The 19,333-nt window shown below is 41.8% G+C and overlaps 1 protein-coding gene across 3 annotated transcripts in view; it reads right to left on the bottom strand.

Moving 5' to 3' along the window:
• Window positions 1-692: 692 nt before the first annotated feature.
• The window catches only part of LOC138665477 (pepsin A-like), a 98,126-nt gene continuing 79,485 nt past the window's right edge, over window positions 693-19,333 (bottom strand). For all 3 annotated transcript variants that reach the window (XM_069752997.1, XM_069752996.1, XM_069752995.1), the window contains 5 exons: window positions 8,111-8,310; window positions 3,579-3,695; window positions 3,342-3,486; window positions 3,165-3,263; window positions 693-3,053 (listed from right to left, as the gene is read on the bottom strand). In XM_069752997.1, the coding sequence (XP_069609098.1) occupies window positions 2,904-3,053; window positions 3,165-3,263; window positions 3,342-3,486; window positions 3,579-3,695; window positions 8,111-8,310 (711 nt within the window). In that variant the 3' untranslated portion in view covers window positions 693-2,903. The remainder of the gene's footprint in view (window positions 3,054-3,164; window positions 3,264-3,341; window positions 3,487-3,578; window positions 3,696-8,110; window positions 8,311-19,333) is intronic.

Raw genomic sequence — 19,333 nt, forward strand, 5'->3', positions numbered from 1 at the left:
CCTTTTAGCCTACATTGGCGTCTGCCCTCACAAATCCTCTTCTGGACTAATGAGCAAAAATTTCCACAAACATAATCCAAACTCTTGTGCAATGCTATCCTAGAAGAGTTGAAGCTGCTTATGCTGCAAAGAGTGAACCAACTCCAAATGAATGCTTATGAATTAATAATAGCATGTGATAAAAGGGTTTAACATGTAGGTGTCCCAATACCTATGTCCATATAGTGTATATTGGGTCTTGCATAACCCACAGCACAACTGGAGCATAGATGCCAATTCTCTACATGTGAATGTGAAACAAAAATTTTCAAATTCTGCCTTGCTTCTTATTGTAGGTATTTTAAAGCATTTAGGGTCCACTTTGTTGAAAATGGAAAATCTCTTTAAAATTAGTCTGTCAACCCAAACTGACGGTATAAACTAAGCACATAGTCTTGTAGGAATACAGTCCTTAAAAAAAATTGCATAAGTGTTCTAATCGCTGCCTCAATTCTGCGTAAACTAAAGTTAAATCTGATATGTTACTTAAGGTGCTGGGAGCACCCTGGGTGTGACCAAGAGGCTCAGTGAAGTGTTTTTCTCAGCTGCAGTTTCATTTGTATATTTTGATCTTATCAAAACAAAGCTTGAGATTCTAATGGAACGCAGGTTATCCGTTCTGCAAAGCAATAACATTCTCTTGGCTGCCTGTTGTGAATTGCATACTTGTATTAATGTTGTAATACATATTTATATGATCATAATTTACATTACTTCATTTCCTCCTGATACATTCATCTGGTCACAGATATTGTTATCTCAACAGCAATTTTAAGCTTGAATTTCACAGATAACTTATTGGAAAGACCAGTAAAAGCACAACATATAACAATGTGGTGTAATAAAGATTTGTCGCCTTTAATTCTTCCCTTTTTTCTTATGTTTATTTTCACTGAAGCTGTGTGTCATGTGAGCGAAACACTTGTGCAATCCGGCAACATGTTACTGTTAGGCAACTATTTTAGAGTTGCTATTTTGCTGTTGAAAAGTAACCAACTCACAGACAGGAAACGGGCAACTCACGAGAGGTGTACATTACATGTACAGCACAATCACATAGACAATCTGCAGATGTTATACTGTAGTGTGACATGGCAATCTGTATGTTAGACGCCAAAGTTGCCGTGTAGCACTAGCCTTAACATTAACTATTGATACTACTCTCCTCAACATTGGAATCGTAACATAGAAAAGGAAAAGTTGTGGAATTACGGAATTCACAGGATGGATAGACATGGTGCTGATATGCAAATGATGAAAACATGGAAATGAATATTTCAAAACATATTGATTTAATGTTGTATTGTGTATGAGTGCCAGGTGCAGAAATAAAAGCACTTCCAATTCTTGCCATTTTTTCAATGAGGTTATTAATGATTGTCTGAGTAATAAAAAAAAAAATCTTTATTTTTATATAGCGCTAACATATTCCGCAGCGCTTTACAGTTTGCACACGCTGTCCCCAATTCCCTATCAGTGTGTCTTTGGAATGTGGGAGGAAACCGGAGTACCCAGAGGAAACCCACGCAAACACAGAGAGAACATACAAACTCTTTGCAGATGTCGTCCTGGGTGGGATTAGAACCCATGACCCCAGCGCTGCAAGGCTGCGGTGCAATCCACTGCACCACCGTGCTGCCCAATAATGTTCTGATACGCTGAATGCACTTGGGCAAATCATCAAGATCTACTGCTGGCAGCTCCCTTTACAATGGTTGACCAATGATGTCCAAGTTTTTTCAATGGGAGACAAGTTCAAAGGCTCTGCAGGCCATGGTAGCACTTAAGGAGTCTTTTTTTCAACTCAACACTAGCCCACATGGGGCTTTTGCTATTGTGAGCATCCTGTGTGGTGTAGCTTTGTGTTTGAAAAATTTCTCCTGATACACTTGAGAAATTCTCATACCACTGCTTCCATGATCGACACATTCTGTACTGCATGAGGAGGCTTGAATGGAGGTCTAGCCTCTTCAGTGACGTGTCCCGCTTTTGTCTTTGATGCAATCATAGCTGGATATTGGTCTGGAGACTACTTGGGCAGCAGTATGAAGAGGCCTTGAAGAGGGAATGTCACACCGGTCCTACTCGGGATTATCCTGTGGGGTAGCATAATATACTAGAAGAATCCCTTTACACTAGCAGAGCGGCCTTATATTGATTTGGTTGTTGAAATAGTGGTACAGACCTTTCTAGAGAGTCCCAGGAGCCTTTTTTCAACATAACACTAGGATGCATGTTGCTTATGCCACTTTGAGCAGTCTGTGTGGCCCAAAAGTGCTTCCCATCGAACACATCGGTGATGTGAGTTACCAGCAATGGATATTGATGATTCACATGGCAGAACATTTCTCAGACAGCCATTAGTAACCTCAGTGATAGCACCGAAGTCATGTAAGTGTGTACGTTTCTGCATGTGGTGTTCACACTCATTACTGTTAAATCGAGATTTTTTGATAATTTTGTTGCCATTTTTCATCATTTTGTATATCATTAACATTTCTATACATCCTGTGATTTCCATAAACCCGTGACTTTTCCTTCTATGTGTTGCAATTTCAATGTTGAGGAGTGTATAGATCATGGTTAAAACTGATTTGGTAAGAATAATGCTTAAATAATTGTATGTTCTACAACCATTATCCTCTCATCTTTTATGTAAAGTCATTTTTTAATAAACCACTTAAAAGCATAAATTGATATTATGAACAAGTGTTTTATTAGTCTGGTATTTTTGCTAAATAAATTGCATTACATATTGAAAATTTGAAAGGTGTTGAAAAAACTTCTTTAGGGAAACCACTAAAGTCTGTTTAAGCAACGGCTCCTGATATGTTAGCGCAGGAAACAGAATGGGGAGATATTACTTATGCTATTGGAGCCAATGCTACATAATTATTGGCCCTATCAAACACCACGTAATATTCACGGATGAATATGTCTCCCAGAATCCATAAATCTCCTGAGTTGGTGGGCAAATTCATGGACTGGAATCCACTGCTGCAACCTTCCTCACCCTGCAAAATAATATAACATGACAAAGGATGGGGTTAGTTCCCACAATAATGTAGCAGTAGGCCAATGCCCGTTGTTTTGTTTGATTAAGTAAGAGATTTTGTGTAACATACCTGGCGCACGTAGGCATTGGCGGGCAGTGGGAACTCCATTCCGTTGATGGTAATGATAATAGTTGGCATGTTGCTAATGTTGTTGCAGGCAATCACATACTGGGAATAACAAAGAAAACCCTTGAGTTATGCCCTACTCTTAATTACTCGGTCCACTTTAGTATGGGAAGTACATACCTGGCCATTTGAATCCTGACTTGCACCAATATAGTACTGAATGTTGGCAATGTCATTGGATGGTCCAGCAAGAAGGGAAGTACCAGTATCCACAATGGCTTGGCAAGAGCCGCTACAAGCGATGGTCTGTCCATTGATTGATATGCTACAGAAAGGATTGTTTACATCTTATTTGTAACAATTCTGATTCTCCACTGTAAATAGCATGAATTTTATGATGGACAATTCTTCTCTTACCTGTCAACAGTTATTTGCCAGTATGTTTCAGCAGTCAGAGGAATCCAGTTTAAACTCCCACTGTAATAAGAAGTGTCTACTCCACCGAACAGAACAAAGCTGCCACTCTCTCCTTGACTATAAAAGAAAAAGTATTGCTTAGGACTCTTACTATGAGAAAATGTATGCCTTTACGATGGTAAAATACAGCATCTGAAAATGTCATAAACCTTTTTTTTGTCTATTCCATAGATCACAGCTACCAAGAACAGTATAATGTGCACTGTGGTCTGATTGAAAACAAAAAATGTTTACTTGGAAATATATATTAATTCATGAGAATAGAGATATATACAAAAGTAAAAGAATAATCATTAAACATAGGGATACAGTATAGAGCAGGGGTGTCAAACTGCATTTCTCGAGGGCCGCAAACCATGCGTGTTTTTAAGATTTCCTTAGCTTTGCACAAGGTGCTGCAATCATTATGTGTGTAGGTGATTAAATTATCACCTGTGCAGTACAAGGAAATCCTGAAAACATGACCTGTTTGCAGCCCTTGAGGATTGCAGTTTGACACCTCTGGTAAAGAGAAAGAAGAGATAATGTGTAGCTAAAATCTAACTTTTATTCCATATGTATTAAAATAGTAAATATAAATTTACTGTACATACATCCAATGGGGGTGTACTGTATATTGGGTCACAAAGAAAATTTGTTTAAATAACCCAGTGATTCCTATAGGAGAAAGAATATGGGAGCTGTATTAACAATCAAAAGGATTAAGACTGTTGTCCCCATAAATTAACAGTCAGACTGATCCAATGACAAATATGTCAGGGTCACCAAAAAACAGGTAGAGGTATCATTTTAAGTGCGTATTAATATAAAGGGCACAAACCCTGAAGGATCTTTGGCATATAAATTGTTAGTGATATGTCCGCATTTATATTGGTGCAGTGATCATCTGTATGAACCTGCAGTAGGGCAGCAAGCAATTGAATATCACCCTGGGTTAATGCATTATGGAGTAATATGGGGCAATTGCCCCATAATTGGGAATTATATTGATTTTGTGGCGCACACCTAATGGGGGTACCTGAAAGCCGCTGCCGATGGTACTGTCCTGCGGCAGTGGTAATGTATACGTACCGCTCAATTTTGCATAAATATTAGCTTGTAACATTTAGGTTATAATTTTTGATAAGTCCAACTGGGACTTATCCGGGGCATGTACTTTATCCCCTGCTTGACATTGACCAATCATGAGCAGGAGACATAATGAAGGGGAAAATTAAACACGATGGTCTAAGGCTAGTTTCACACTAGCGTTTTGAGGAGCTGCGGACTTCCTCCGTGAAGCCCCGACCCTCCGCCGCTAGCTCCGCCTACTTCTGCATGCGGCCTGCGTACGTATCTTTAACATTAGGTACGCAGGTCGTGCTGCTGTATGCAGATGCTTCCGCATGCGTTGTTTTGATGATGCGGAGAAAAAAAAATTGCAACCAGCTGTGTCCTACGCTGGTCGCCGCATTGTCAAAACGACGCATGCGGAAGCATCCGCATACAGTCGCACGACCTGCGTACCTAATGTTACAGATAGTAACGCAGGCCGCATGCAGAAGTAGGTAGCGCTAGCGGCGGAGGTGCGGCCGAGGGCGGGGCTTCACAGGAAGTCCGCAGCCCTCTGCAGCTCCTCAAAACATTAATGTGAAACCGGCCTAATCTCTGACTTTTGCAGTTACAGTATAGTATAGATCAAAGCTGAGTGTGATTGCAAACACTTCCAGGTCTCTCATGACAGTGTGTGTGGATTGACGGCGTGACAGCAGTGCTGAATGTGATTACAAATACTTTCAGATCTCTAACTACATTATCAGTGTTGGGTGAGGAGCAGAGCTGTGAGAGAAAAGCTGCAGTCACAGATGTGCGTGTTATGACACTCGGCTGTGCTTTATTGTTAGCTCTTATCTATATTAGACACTAGGTGCAGAAATCAGAGCTAAGTGCAGGGCTATCATTATTTCTCAGGAGAAAGCTTGTTTTTCTGACATTGTCTAGGGAAAGTTCTCCTGCTCATGATTGGTTAATGTCATATAAGGGACAAAATAAACACCCCTAGATAAAAAAGAAATCTCTGGCAACACTCAGACGAGTTTCTAACAAATTCTAACCTAAACTTTGCAAGTCAATATCTCCGCAATGGAGATGAGAAACTGAAAAAAAAAATGCCAACATACACTGCCCACAAGGCTTTAACCCCTTAGCGAGCATAGGCATTTTGCATTTTAATTTGTTGCTCCCTTTCTTCCCAGATCCATAACTCTTTTTTTTTGTTCAAAATGGCCATGAGAGGGCTTGTTTCTTGCGGGAAGAGTTGTACTTTTGAATGACACCATTGGCTTTAACATATCGTGTACTGAAAAATGGGAAAAAAAATTCCAAGTGTGGTGAAATTGCAAAAAAAAAAATGCCATTCCACAATTGTTTTACTTTTTCACTATATTCCCTAAATGCTAAAACTGACTGCCTTTATGATTCTCCAGGCCATTACGAGTTCATAGACACCAAACATTTCTAGGTTACTTTTTAAGTGGTAGAAAAAAATTCAAAAATTTGCTAAAAAAAAAAGCACCATTTTCCGATATGCATTGTGTCTCCATTTTTTGTGATCTCGGGTTGGGTGAGGGCTTATTTTTTGCGTGTCGAGCTGACATTTTTAATGATACCATTTTCATGCAGATATGATCTTTTGATCACCCTTTATTGCATTTTAATGCAATGTTGCGGCGACCAAAAAAACGTAATTCTGGTGTTTTTACTTTTTTCTCGTTACGCCATTTAGTGATCAGGTTAATTCTTTTTTTTATATAGATCGGCCAATTCTGAACGCGGTGATACAAAATGTGTATGTTCGATTTTTTTAATTTTTATTTTGAGTGGGGTGAAAGGGGGTGATTTGAGCTTTTATATATTTTTTATTTTTTAATATTTTTAAAAAAGACTAGAAGCTGCTATATCCCTATTAGCTCTGTTACATACAGGCGATGATCAGATCACCTGTATGTAGCAAAATTCCTCACTTGCTATGAGCGCCGACCACCAGGAGGTGTTCACAACAATCCGGCAGTGACAACCATAGAGGACTGCTGGAGACCTCTGGTTGTCATGCCAACCCATCGGCGGCCCGCGGTCATGTGAGACACAGGCCCCGATGGGCGGGATTTCCGGATGCCGGAAACCTGTGTTAAATTCTGCTGTCAGAGTTTGACAGCAACATTTAACAGCCACGGGTGGATTGCGATTCCATTCGCAGCTGTTAGAGGCACATGTGAGCTCAGCGCTGGAACCCACATCAAAGGGAAGGAGTCCGACATCAGCGTACTATTATGACTGTTGTCTGAAAGGAGGTAAACTGACCTGCATGTAATTCTCATGCTTGGTGACACGAGGGTGACCTATTAAGTCCAAGAACCTGCCCCTATGTTTAGGTATCGATTTTATTTTTGCATAGCAGCAAAGTTCCTGCCACTTTGACCAGGCCAACCACCAAGGGGTTTCAAGCTGGTCCCTACCCTTCCAGGGTTTCAGTAGCTTGCTATAATATGTGGGAAAGGCCTTAATTTCCTTGGTCAGTGAACTTTATAGTTGACCTCTCCCACGGTTTCCAAAACCCTATAAGGCCCCTGCCACTGGGTAAGGACCTTTTCTCCCCTTGCGGGCACTAACACAAATACCCAATCCCTAGACTTAAATTGTCTCAGTCGACCCGACCAATTACACGCCCTGGATTTTATCTTGTGGGCCTTCAGCTAGTGCTCTTTAACCTGTCCTTTCACTTTGTTCACACGACACAACAAACCAATATGCCTCGTCCCTTGTGGAAACCGATTATCTGCTTCCATCTTCTGGGTAACCCCATTTAGCACCACTAAGATTTTTCAGAGTAACTTTTTTGCTGTTAAGTCTCTGAGCTGGGCCATCCCAACGTTGTCCTGGGACTTCTGCAGGTCAGGAATATTGGCTTCAGATGATGATTCCTCATTCTTCTTTCTAGTCAGTATAGGGAATGGAAATTCACCATTTCCATCATGTGTCTTTACCATATCTGACTCCTGATGGCGTACTGGACTACTGGGTGCTACAACTTTAGCCCATAAATCTCAGAACAAAGGAAACTCGATCGATAACAATAGCATGCAACAAGTCCTTGACCACTCCCACTTTGTGGAACATGGAACCACAGTCTGTGTATGTCGACCTGGGCTATGGGATAGTTCTTGGCATCTCCATGAATACACCTATCCCCTTCACAGGGACTAGTACATGTGGAAATGTGGCCCTTGCCAGGGTCACCAAACTCCCTGTGCATTCAGCAGCTCCATTCAAACTGTTTACATTTGACCACAGCCAGAGCAAATAGTTGATCAGTGGTTTTTGCCAAGTGTTGGACCCCCACCAATCTGCTATTGATGACTTATCCTGTAGAGGGCAATCAATTATATATGTTAGGACAAGACCTTTAACAAAATAAAAATTAATTCAGAACTTACGAGCTTAGATAGACAGAGAAGAGGTTTTGGGGAATCAGGCCCTGGCTCCACATATTGTCAAAGACTGGAGTAGCTTGAGAAGATGCCATACTTGGAAATGCAAGCCCCAATATTCCATCGAATGGTGAATAGTAAAGGAAGGTGCCGGGTTCAGTTTCACTCAAACCAAATATCTGGTTTGTGATTTCTATGTTTCCAACCTACAAATTGGAAGAGAAAGTAACAGTAAAAAGTTACATGCAAAAGAACACTGCTTCATTTTTAATGAAAATTTTATGAAGACTATTTTGTTATAGTATCAAAACAAGATAAAGTTAAAGGGAACCTGTTACGTCCCAAAACGCTATGAGTAAAGTTGCGTTGGCCACACCTCTATAACTGAAAGACAAAGGCTGCTGGGAGGAATAAAGTTAGTTTCCTTCCGGCAGCCAGGCTTTCAGTGCGGCAGCTGCCCAGCTGTAGAATGCTATTAACCTGCTGATTATCCTCATATCTGCAGATTAATAGCATTTTAGAACATGAAACGGGTCCCCCTTAAAAGAAAATGACCTATTGTTTAAAACAGATTTTTGTGTTAAATGTATTTTTTTTTACATTTTTGCCAATGTTTTTTCCATGTCACAATCTATATAAGAAATTAAAATCTTGCCATTTTCCCTGGGCACTCGATTAGTAAATAGAGCTGAGCGAATTAAATCAATGGAAATTCACTGTTTTATTTGTTGAAGAATTAAACAATTTGTGATTTGAATCACACAAATCACCAAAAATGTCCACCACCATTTCTCATGATGTAGGAGATTGCATCAGCAGAGAAGTCTCATGTTATATGGGTCAATCATAGCCTGTATAAAAGCCAAGGTAAGGACAGCTCATGCCTTAGCATTTCAGAAGGGAAAGAAAGTAATAAAATACTGGACAAATACTACAGACAGTGTGTATTGTACAACTGTAGCAGCAAAAAAAGATGAATTTAGTAGTTTGTGAATAATATACAGATTTGTTGGCTTATTTCCTTCCTCTATGACCAGCTCCTTTGTACTGGTTCATTCATGCCCAATGCTGTGATAACCCAGGAAAATCTTGGGCATCCTCACCCAAAGCCTGTTAAGGTCAGCTCAGGTAGTCATCTGAGTATACATATTGCTTTGCTCTCAGCTATCACATGCTTGTCACTTTTCACTTGGCTTAAACTCATGCCAGATGGCAAATTTTCCCCTGCTACATCTGTCTTCGATTGAACTAAGTCCACATTTATCTCTGCAATCAAGTTTCTACTTTATCAACGTCCTGCTTATGCTTTTGTTGCTGAAATCAAGGTAATGCACTAGAAGTTAGTTTTCAGTTTACCAATACAATTATACTATTTATGTGTGAATGTCATCTCTGCTGGTCAGTTTGCCAATGCTTCACTACTATATAGCAGATAACAATTTCCTTACTACAAGTTCCTGTTTGCCTATAACTGTGCTATGAATCAAAGTGTGCATGCCACAAACTGCTGTTTTTTTGCACACCTGTCTTAGTTTTCAATCTAGTCATCTGGACTTGCCACACCAATTCATCCTGTTGCCGCTGCTGGCGTTTTTGATGTCTACCTACCACTTGTTCACTCCTTTTTAGGAGGAATAATTGGAGATTAAAACAGTGATAAAAGTTATAGCAGAGAAAAAATGTATAGTAAAAGAATATGTGGCTGTAGCAATGGATGGGGTAAAGTAAAAGAAAAAAAACATATACCCAGACATCTGGTAATAAGAATGTGGGAACCATAAGTAGCAGTGCCACCACCACTACTACCATAAGCCATCTAGGCAGCATTAATAGCAAATGTCGGCCACAATTGGCCTTTTTCACCAGCAAGAGTATTCGTGGGGAGGAAATGGAGGACGTTATTGTATATACAGCAAATCACTCATGTCAGTCACAGCAGGATCGTGTTCTTTCCGACAGCGACACTGTCAGGCCGGCGTCACACTCAGTGTATTAAAATACGGTCCGTAATTTATGGCCGTAATACGCAGAAAAGTCCCCAAAATAGTGGTCCGTATCTCCTCCGTAGGCAGGGTGTGTCAACGTATTTTGCGCATGGCATCCCCAATATGTAATCCGTATGACATCCGTACTGCGAGATTTTCTCGCAGGCTTGCAAAACCGACATACGGACATACAATAGATCCATGTGCTCCCAAAAACATAAAAACATATGTACTGTCTATATATATATATATATATATATATATATATATATATATATATATATATATATATATATATATATGTCATTGAGACACATATATATAGATATATATATAGATATATATTAATATTACATCTAGCGTGAGATAGCTTAACCCCTTAAGCCCCGAGGGTGGTTTGCACGTTAATGACCGGGCCAATTTTTTTGTTAGGGAGTTATAAGGGTTAAAAGTTGACCAGCAATTTCTCATTTTTGCAACACCATTTTTTTTTAGGGACCACATCTCATTTGAAGTCATTTTGAGGGGTCTATATGATAGAAAATACCCAAGTGTGACACCATTCTAAAAACTACACCCCTCAAGGTGCTCAAAACCACATTCAAGAAGTTTATTAACCCTTCAAGTGTTTTATAGGAATTTTTGGAATGTTTAAATAAAAATGAACATTTAACTTTTTTTCACACAAAATTTATTTCAGCTCCAATTTGTTTTATTTTACCAAGGGTAACAGGAGAAAATGGACCCCAAAAGTTGTTGTACAATTTGTCCTGAGTACGTTGATACCCAATATGTGGGGATAAACCACTGTTTGGGCACATGGCAGAGCTCGGAAGGAAAGGAGCGCCATTTGACTTTTCAATGCAAAATTGACTGGAATTGAGATGGGACGCCATGTTGCGTTTGGAGAGCCCCTGATGTGCCTAAACATTGAAACCCCCCACAAGTGACACCATTTTGGAAAGTAGACCCCTTAAGGAACTTATCTAGATGTGTGGTGAGCACTTTGACCCACCAAGTGTTTCATAGAAGTTTATAATGCAGAGCCGTAAAAATAAAAAATCATATTTTTTCACAAAAATGATCTTTTTGCCCCCAATTTTTTATTTTCCCAAGGGTAAGAGAAGAAATTAGACCACAAAAGTTGTTGGGCAATTGGTCCTGAGTACGCTGATACTCCATATGTGGGTGTAAAACCATTGTTTGGGCGCATGGCAGAGCTCGGAAGGGAAGGAGCGCCATTTGACTTTTCAATGCAAAATTGACTGGAATTGAGATGGGACGTCATGTTGCGTTTGGAGAGCCCCTGATGTGCCTAAACATTGAAACCCCCACAAGTGACCCCCTAAGGAACTTATCTAGATGTGTTTTGAGAGCTTTGAGCCCCCAAGTGTTTCACTACAGTTTATAACGCAGAGCCGTGAAAATAAAAATTCTTTTTTTTTTCACAAAAATGATTTTTTAGCCCTCAGTTATGTATTTTCACAAGGGTAACAGGATAAATTAAACCCCAAAAGTTGTTGTCCAATTTGTCCTGTGTACGCTGATACCCCATATGTGGGGGGGAAGCACTGTTTGGGCGCATGGCAGAGCTCGGAAGGGAAGGAGCGCCATTTGGAATACAGACTTAGATGGATTGGTCTGCAGGCGTCACGTTGCATTTGCAGAGCCCCTGATGTACCCAAACAGTAGAAACCCCCACAAGTGACCCCATATTGAAAACTAGACTCCCCAAGGAACTTATCTAGATGTGTTGTGAGAACTTTGAACCCCCAAGTGTTTCACTACAGTTTATAACGCAGAGCCGTGAAAATAAAAAAATTTTTTTTTTTCACAAAAATGATTTTTAGCCCCCAGTTATGTACTTTCACAAGGGTAACAGGATAAATTGGACCCCAAAAGTTGTTGTACAATTTGTCCTGAGTACGCTGATACCCCATATGTGGGGGGGAAGCACTGTTTGGGCGCATGGCAGAGCTCGGAAGGGGAGGAGCGCCATTTGGAATACAGACTTAGATGCATTGGTCTGCAGGCGTCACGTTGCATTTGCAGAACCCCTGATGTACCCAAACAGTAGAAACCCCCCACAAGTGACCCCATATTGGAAACTAGACCTCCCAAGGAACCTATCTAGATGTGTTGTGAGAACTTTGAACCCCCAAGTGTTTCACTGCAGTTTACAACGCAGAGCTGCAAAAATAAAAAAAATCTTATTTTTCCCACAAAAATGATTTTTAGCCCCCCACATTTTTATTTTCCCAAGGATAACAAGAGAACTTGGACCCCAAAAGTTGTTGTCCAATTTGTCCTGAGTACGCTGATACCCCATATGTTGGGGTAAACCCCTGTTTGGGCGCACCGGAGAGCTCGGAAGGGAAGGAGCACTGTTTTACTTTTTCAACGCAGAATTGGCTGGAATTGAGATCGTACGCCATGTCGCGTTTGGAGAGCCTCTGATGTGCCTGAACAGTGGAAACTCCCCAATTCTACCTGAAACCCAAACCCTAACACACCCCTAACCCTAATCCCAACGGTAACCCTAACCACACCCCTAACCCTGACACACCCCTAATTCTAATCCCAACCCTAATCCCAACCGTAAATATAATCCTAACCCTAACTTTAGCCCCAACCCTAACCCTAACTTTAGCCCCAACCCTAACCCTAACTTTAGCCCCAACCCTAACCCTAACTTTAGCTCCAACCCTAACCCCAACCCTAACCCTAGCCCCAACCCTAGCCCTAACCCTAGCCCCAACCCTAGCCCCAACCCTAGCCCCAACCCTAGCCTCAACCCTAGCCCCAACCCTAACCCTAACTTTAGCCCCAACCCTAACCCCAATCCTAACCCTAGCCCTAACCCTAGCCCCAACCCTAACCCTAGCCCTAACCCTAGCCCTAACCGTAACCCTAGCCCTGATGGGAAAATGGAAATAAATACATTTTTTTAATTTTATTATTTTTCCCTAACTAAGGGGGTGATGAAGGTGGGTTTGATTTACTTTTATAGCGTTTTTTATATCGGATTTTTATGATTGGCAGCCGTCACACACTAAAATACGCTTTTTTTATAGCAAAAAAGTTTTTGCGTCTCCACATTTTGAGACCTATAATTTTTCCATTTTTTGGTCCACAGAGTCATGTGAGGTCTTGTTTTTTGCGGGACGAGTTGACGTTTTTATTGGTAACATTTTTGGACACGTGACAGTTTTTGATCACTTTTTATTCCGATTTTTGTGAGGCAGAATGACCAAAAACCAGCTATTCATGAATTTCTTTTGGGGGAGGCGTTTATACCGTTCCGCGTTTGGTAAAGTGGATGAAGCAGTTTTATTCGTCGGGTCAGTACGATTACAGCGATACCTCATTTATATTATTTTTTTATGTTTTGGCGCTTTTATACGATAAAAGCTATTTTATAGAAAAAATAATTATTTTGGCATCGCTTTATTCTCAGGACTATAACTTTTTTATTTTTTTGCTTATTATGCTTTGTGGCAGCTCGTTTTTTGCGGGACAAGATGACGTTTTCAGCGGTATCATGGTTATTTATATCTGTCTTTTTGATCGCGTGTTATTCCACTTTTTGTTCGGCGGTATGATAATAAAGCGTTGTTTTTTGGCTTGTTTTTTTTTTTTTTTTTTCTTACGGTGTTCACTGAAGGGGTTAACTAGTGGGACAGTTTTATAGGTCGGGTCGTTACGGACGCGGCAATACTAAATATGTGTACTTTTATTGTTTTTTGGGGGTTTTTTTAGAGAAAGAAATGTATTTATGGGAATAATATTTTTTCATTTATTTATTTATTTAGCAATTTTTTTTTTTTTTTTTTACACATGTGGAAATTATTTTTTTTACTTTTTTACTTTGTCCCAGGGGGGGACATCACAGATCGCCGATCTTACAGTTTGCACAGCACTCTGTAAGATCGGCGATCTCACTGACATCGCTGCAGGCTTACAGAGCTGCAGGCGACCCGGAAGTGCTCCCTGCAGGACCCGGATGCAGCCCAGCGGCCATTTTGGATCCGGGGACTGCAGGGAGAAGACGCTCGGTACACGGTGAGTACATCAGTGAGCCCCCTCCCTGCGCGATGCTTCCCTGTACCGCCGGCACATCGTGATCATGTTTGATCGCGGTGTGCCGGGGGTTAATGTGCCGGGAGCGGTCCGTGACCGCTCCTGGCACATAGTGCCGGATGTCAGCTGCGATAGTCAGCTGACACCCGGCTGCGATCGGCCGCGCTCCCCCCGTGAGCGCGGCCGATCGCATATGATGTACTATCCCGTCACTGGGAATTAAGTCCCAGGTCACCTGGACGGGATAGTACGTCATATGGGATTAAGGGGTTAAAAGCCGGTAATTCAATTGCCGGCTTTTGCTTTCTCCTTCCTAAACCTGACATGATATGAGACATGGTTTACATACAGTAAACCATCTCATATCCCCATTTTTTTTGCATATTCCACACTACTAATGTTAGTAGTGTGTATGTGCAAATTTTGGGCGCTCTAGCTAATAAATTAAAGGGTTAAATGGCGGAAAAATTGGCGTGGGCTCCCGCGCAATTTTCTCCGCCAGAATGGTAAAGCCAGTGACTGAGGGCAGATATTAATAGCCTGGAGAGGGTCCATGGTTATTGCCCCTCCCCCCCCCCCCTGGCTAAAAACATCTGCCCCCAGCCACCCCAGAAAAGGCACATCTGGAAAATGCGCCTATTCTGGCACTTGGCCACTCTCTTCCCATTCCCGTGTAGCGGTGGGATATGGGGTAATGAAGGGTTAATGTCACCTTGCTATTGTAAGGTGACATTAAGCCAGATTAATAATGGAGAGGCGTCAATTATGACACCTATCCATTATTAATCCAATAGCATGAAATGGTTAAAAAAACACACACAATATTGCAAAGTATTTTAATGAAATAAACACACAGGTTGTTGTAATATTTTATTCCACTCTCAATCCACCTGAAGACCCTCGACCTGTAACAAATTAAAAATAATAAACCAACAATATCTCATACCTTCCGTCGATATGTCCCACGATGTAAATCCATCTGAAGGGGTTAATATGACCTCGAGCGTGGGAACTTTTCTGAATATTTTCCCAGCCTCGAGGTCATATGAGGACAACCAGCAGAGGGCGCATCACCGCGAATGAAGTTAACTACAGGTCATTGACCTACATTCCATTCATTCGCTGGGGTTTTACAGGCACGAGCACAGCTGCATTATAGCAGAGCTCCTGCCTGTAAAATTAGTTAACCCCTTCAGATGGATTTACATCGTGGGACATATCGACGGAAGGTGTGAGATATTGTTGGTTTATTATTTTTAATTTGTTACAGGTCGAGGGTCTTCAGGTGGATTGAGAGTGGAATAAAATATTACAACAACCTGTAGGGGAGTGTGCTGATGGGGGTTCAGGCTGCGTGATGTAGCTGCCCTGGCTCCGTGTGCCCCCCTCCCCCCGTGGCCAGATGTGACCAGCCATAACCCGCTGTTATTTATGGGCAGAACCAAAAAACGTGTTGGACAGTCTCTAGATCAGAGGTGTCAAACTGCAATCCTCAAGGGCTGCAAACAGGTCATGTTTTCAGGATTTCCTTGTACTGCACAGGTGATAATTTAATCACCTACACACATAATGATTACAGCACCTTGTGCAAAGCTAAGAAAATCTTGAAAACACGCATGGTTTGCGGCCCTCGAGGAATGCAGTTTGACACCCCTGCTCTAGATCCTTTAGCTCACTCAGAAGACATGGATCGCTTCGTTACCACAAAAAATCAGCAGAGAAACACCAGATCCCAGTCCTCTTCCAAAATCCCTGGGGACTGTTCCTCATCACAGGACTCCCTAGCCTCTCACAGCTCCCCTGATAGAGCTACATATGAGGGGGACGATAACTCTGAATTCCCTGATGATATGACTATCCAGGACCTCAGTAAATTCAGTAAGAGTTCTGAACTCTTCCCACCAAAAATGACTTAGAGACATTTGCCTGCAGAATTGAAAGCTCCTACAAAAAGGAACTGCAGGTCCTTAAATCAGAATTTACAGAGTGGAAGACGTTGAGAAATCTCAGGAAATTATCTTACAGGAACTTCAAACCCATAGAGAGGTTCTAGTAAATCATACTATGAGACTGGAGGACATGGCTACAGGGCTGGAGGACTTAGAGAACCACAATAGACGCAATAACATTAGAATACGTGGACTCCCTGAGTCTAACGGCCCAACTGAACTAGACAGTACAGTCCAAAAACTGTTCCTTGAGATCCTGAACGACAAAGGTGCAAGTTCCATAGAATTTAACCGGATTCATAGATCTCTGGGACCCAAACCGCAATCAGACTCCAGACCCAGAGACGTCATATGCAGAATGCACTATTATAGAATCAAAGAAACCATCATGTGGGCCGCTAGACAGAAAGGCTCCATTACCTTTTGTGGGGCACAGATCTTAATATTATCAGATTTGTCTAGGCGGACCCTACAATTAAGAAGAGCTCTGCGTCCACTTTTATCTCTCCTTAAAGAAAAAAACATTCTATACAAATGGGGATTTACGTTTCAACTGATTGCTTTTAAAGGCGGGAAATCAGCAATTTTTCGCAATCTGGGAGACATGGCCACCTTCCTGGGAACTTTTGAACTACCGCTGACTGAGCTTCCTGACTGGCCAAGGCCCCTTCAGCTTCCAGACATCCCACCCAGATGGCTGAAATCCCCTCACGTCAAGCAACCTAAAAAGAATAGTTCAGCTCCCCATCAGACTTGAGGGGGCATCCATGTTCCTCATCTTATTCGAAGTTTTTTGTCCGACATACTTGTGTTCCAACAGGATATCCGGACTTTTGGTCCAATGTATACTGGGTTTGCCCGTGCTTCAATTGTACGGTTGGTTGTCATCTTTGTAGACACTCCAGTTTCTTACTTATGATGCTATAAAAGGTCTTACTTTCCTTCAAACAGTTATCTTTAAGTAGTTAGAGCTTAAATCTTGGATTAAGAAGTTCTAGATGTTGAGCGCTATGCCCTCCCTTTTTTTTCTGTGTTGTTGACCTACAACTGTTTATTACCTGTTTTTGGGGTGTCTGGGCCGTGGGGGTGGCAGGTGGAGAACAGTTCCGACCATCGGCTTTTCCTCACTCAAATAGACGTGCTTGGTGGACATGGGACACACCACCGCGTCACGACTTCTTCCTGCAGGTGTGCATACGCCTTACATTGTACTCTTCTTTCTCTCTCTCTGTTTGTCTTTCTTTCTTCCCCCTCCTCTTTATTGCTCAACTCTCAACCCCCCAGCCTACTTCCAACTCTGGGTTCACCTATGAGTGCCCTGGGGACCCGGCTTCCACGCCCATACTACCAGTTCTCTAAAAAATACCTTGACTATGGCTGAGATCAAATTTTGTTCATACAATGTTAAGGGGTTCAACGTTCCAGAAAAAAGAAAACAGATTATGTATTCCAGCCATAAGCAACGTGTCTCAATTTTATTACTTCAGGAGACTCACTTTAAGACTGGGGTGACTCCTGACTGTACATCCCCTTACTATCCGAAATGGTTTCATAGTACGAACCCCCATGCTAAGTCCAAGGGTGTATCTATAGGCTTTCACAAGTCCTTCCTCCCGGGGGTCCTTGACTCGATGATTGATCCAGAGGGGAGATTTATTTTCTTAAAACTGACTTGGGGATCTCGTGAGCTCACTTTGGCGAATGTCTATTTTCCTAACCAGGACCAGCAGAAATTCGGTTACTTGTGCAAAAAGCTCCTGGAGAATTTTGCGGGCGACTCGCCAATTGTTTTGGGAGGTGACCTCAATCTTCCAATGAACCCCACAGTTGACGTGTTATCGGGTAAGTCCTCTTATCCCCTGTCTACTATCAAAAAGGTAAGAAAGCAGATGAGTGATCTACGTCTGGTTGAAGTGTCCATCCAGATACAAGAGACTATAGCTTTTATTCACAGGCACATTCCATCTATAGCAGAATCGATTATTTTTTTGTATCCCATTCCCTGCTGGATTCAGGGGTGGGGGCGGAGGTGGGGTCAATGTTGAGGTCCGACCACGCGCCTATTTATTTTTCTGTATAAATCAGGTTTATTGAAGCAAATAAACAATACAAACAATGGTACAGTGCTGAGACAATTGTTAAACTCAACGGGGTACAACCCGTAGATCATACAAAAAGAGAAAGTCTCAGGCCTATTTATTTTTCAACAAAATTGGACACCTCAGTGAGGCCTGGATTCTCTTGGCGCCTAAATGAGAACTTATTGCGAGATCCGTTATGTGCCTCAGAGGTGAAACGATCCATAGAAGGTTTTGTGGCGGATCATGCATCGGACCCCACGTCTCCTGCGATAAAATAGGAGGCTCTGAAGAGTGTCTTGAGGGATGTCCTTATCTCCCACGGTGCCCGCCTCAAGAGGATCAGCATAACAGAAATAGCTGATCTCTCTTCTAAAATCTCTATACTCGAGTCACAACATAAACAAGACCTTTCTCCAGTTACCCTGTCAGATCTATCCACGGCCAGACAAAAATTACTCACAATTCTGGATCAGAAGTCCTGGTGTCTTAGGGAGAAAATTAGGAGCCGTTTCTCTCATTTGGGAAACAAGAGCAGCAAATTCTTAGCAAGGGCCTTACGCCCAAGAGGTCCGCAGACTTTCATCCCATTCATAAAAACTGCCAAGGGTAAGATAGCACATAGTACACGGGATATATTATCCAGCTTTGATGACTACTATAACTCCCTATATAATATAAAAGGTCACTTTGGGGATCTCCCGACTCACTTGCTCCATGATAAAATAAAATCTTACATTCAATCAAATAGGTTGCTCGCGGTCTCGGAGGAGTGCCTAGTGGGTCTGGAGGAGGACTTCTCATTAGAGGAGGTCACCTCAGTAATTGGAGACCTGAAGTCAGGGAAAAGCCCTGGTCCTGACGGCTATTCAGCAGGGTTTTATAAGCAATTCTCGGACCTTCTGGGCCCTCCATTTCTGGCCGCATGTAATTTTGTCGCCTCGGGGGGGGGGGGGTCGTTTCCCCCACAGGCTTTAGCCGCCCATATAACAATTATTCCAAAATCAGATAAGGATCCCTCCCTGTGTAGCAGTTATCGTCCCATTTCACTCATCAACATAGATGTCAAAATATATGCCAAAATGATTGCTAAGAGATTAAGTGGTCTCTTGCCTCATTTGATTAATCAAGATCAGG

Source organism: Ranitomeya imitator, chromosome 2, assembly GCF_032444005.1.
Source record: "Ranitomeya imitator isolate aRanImi1 chromosome 2, aRanImi1.pri, whole genome shotgun sequence".
Classification (NCBI taxonomy): domain Eukaryota; kingdom Metazoa; phylum Chordata; class Amphibia; order Anura; family Dendrobatidae; genus Ranitomeya; species Ranitomeya imitator.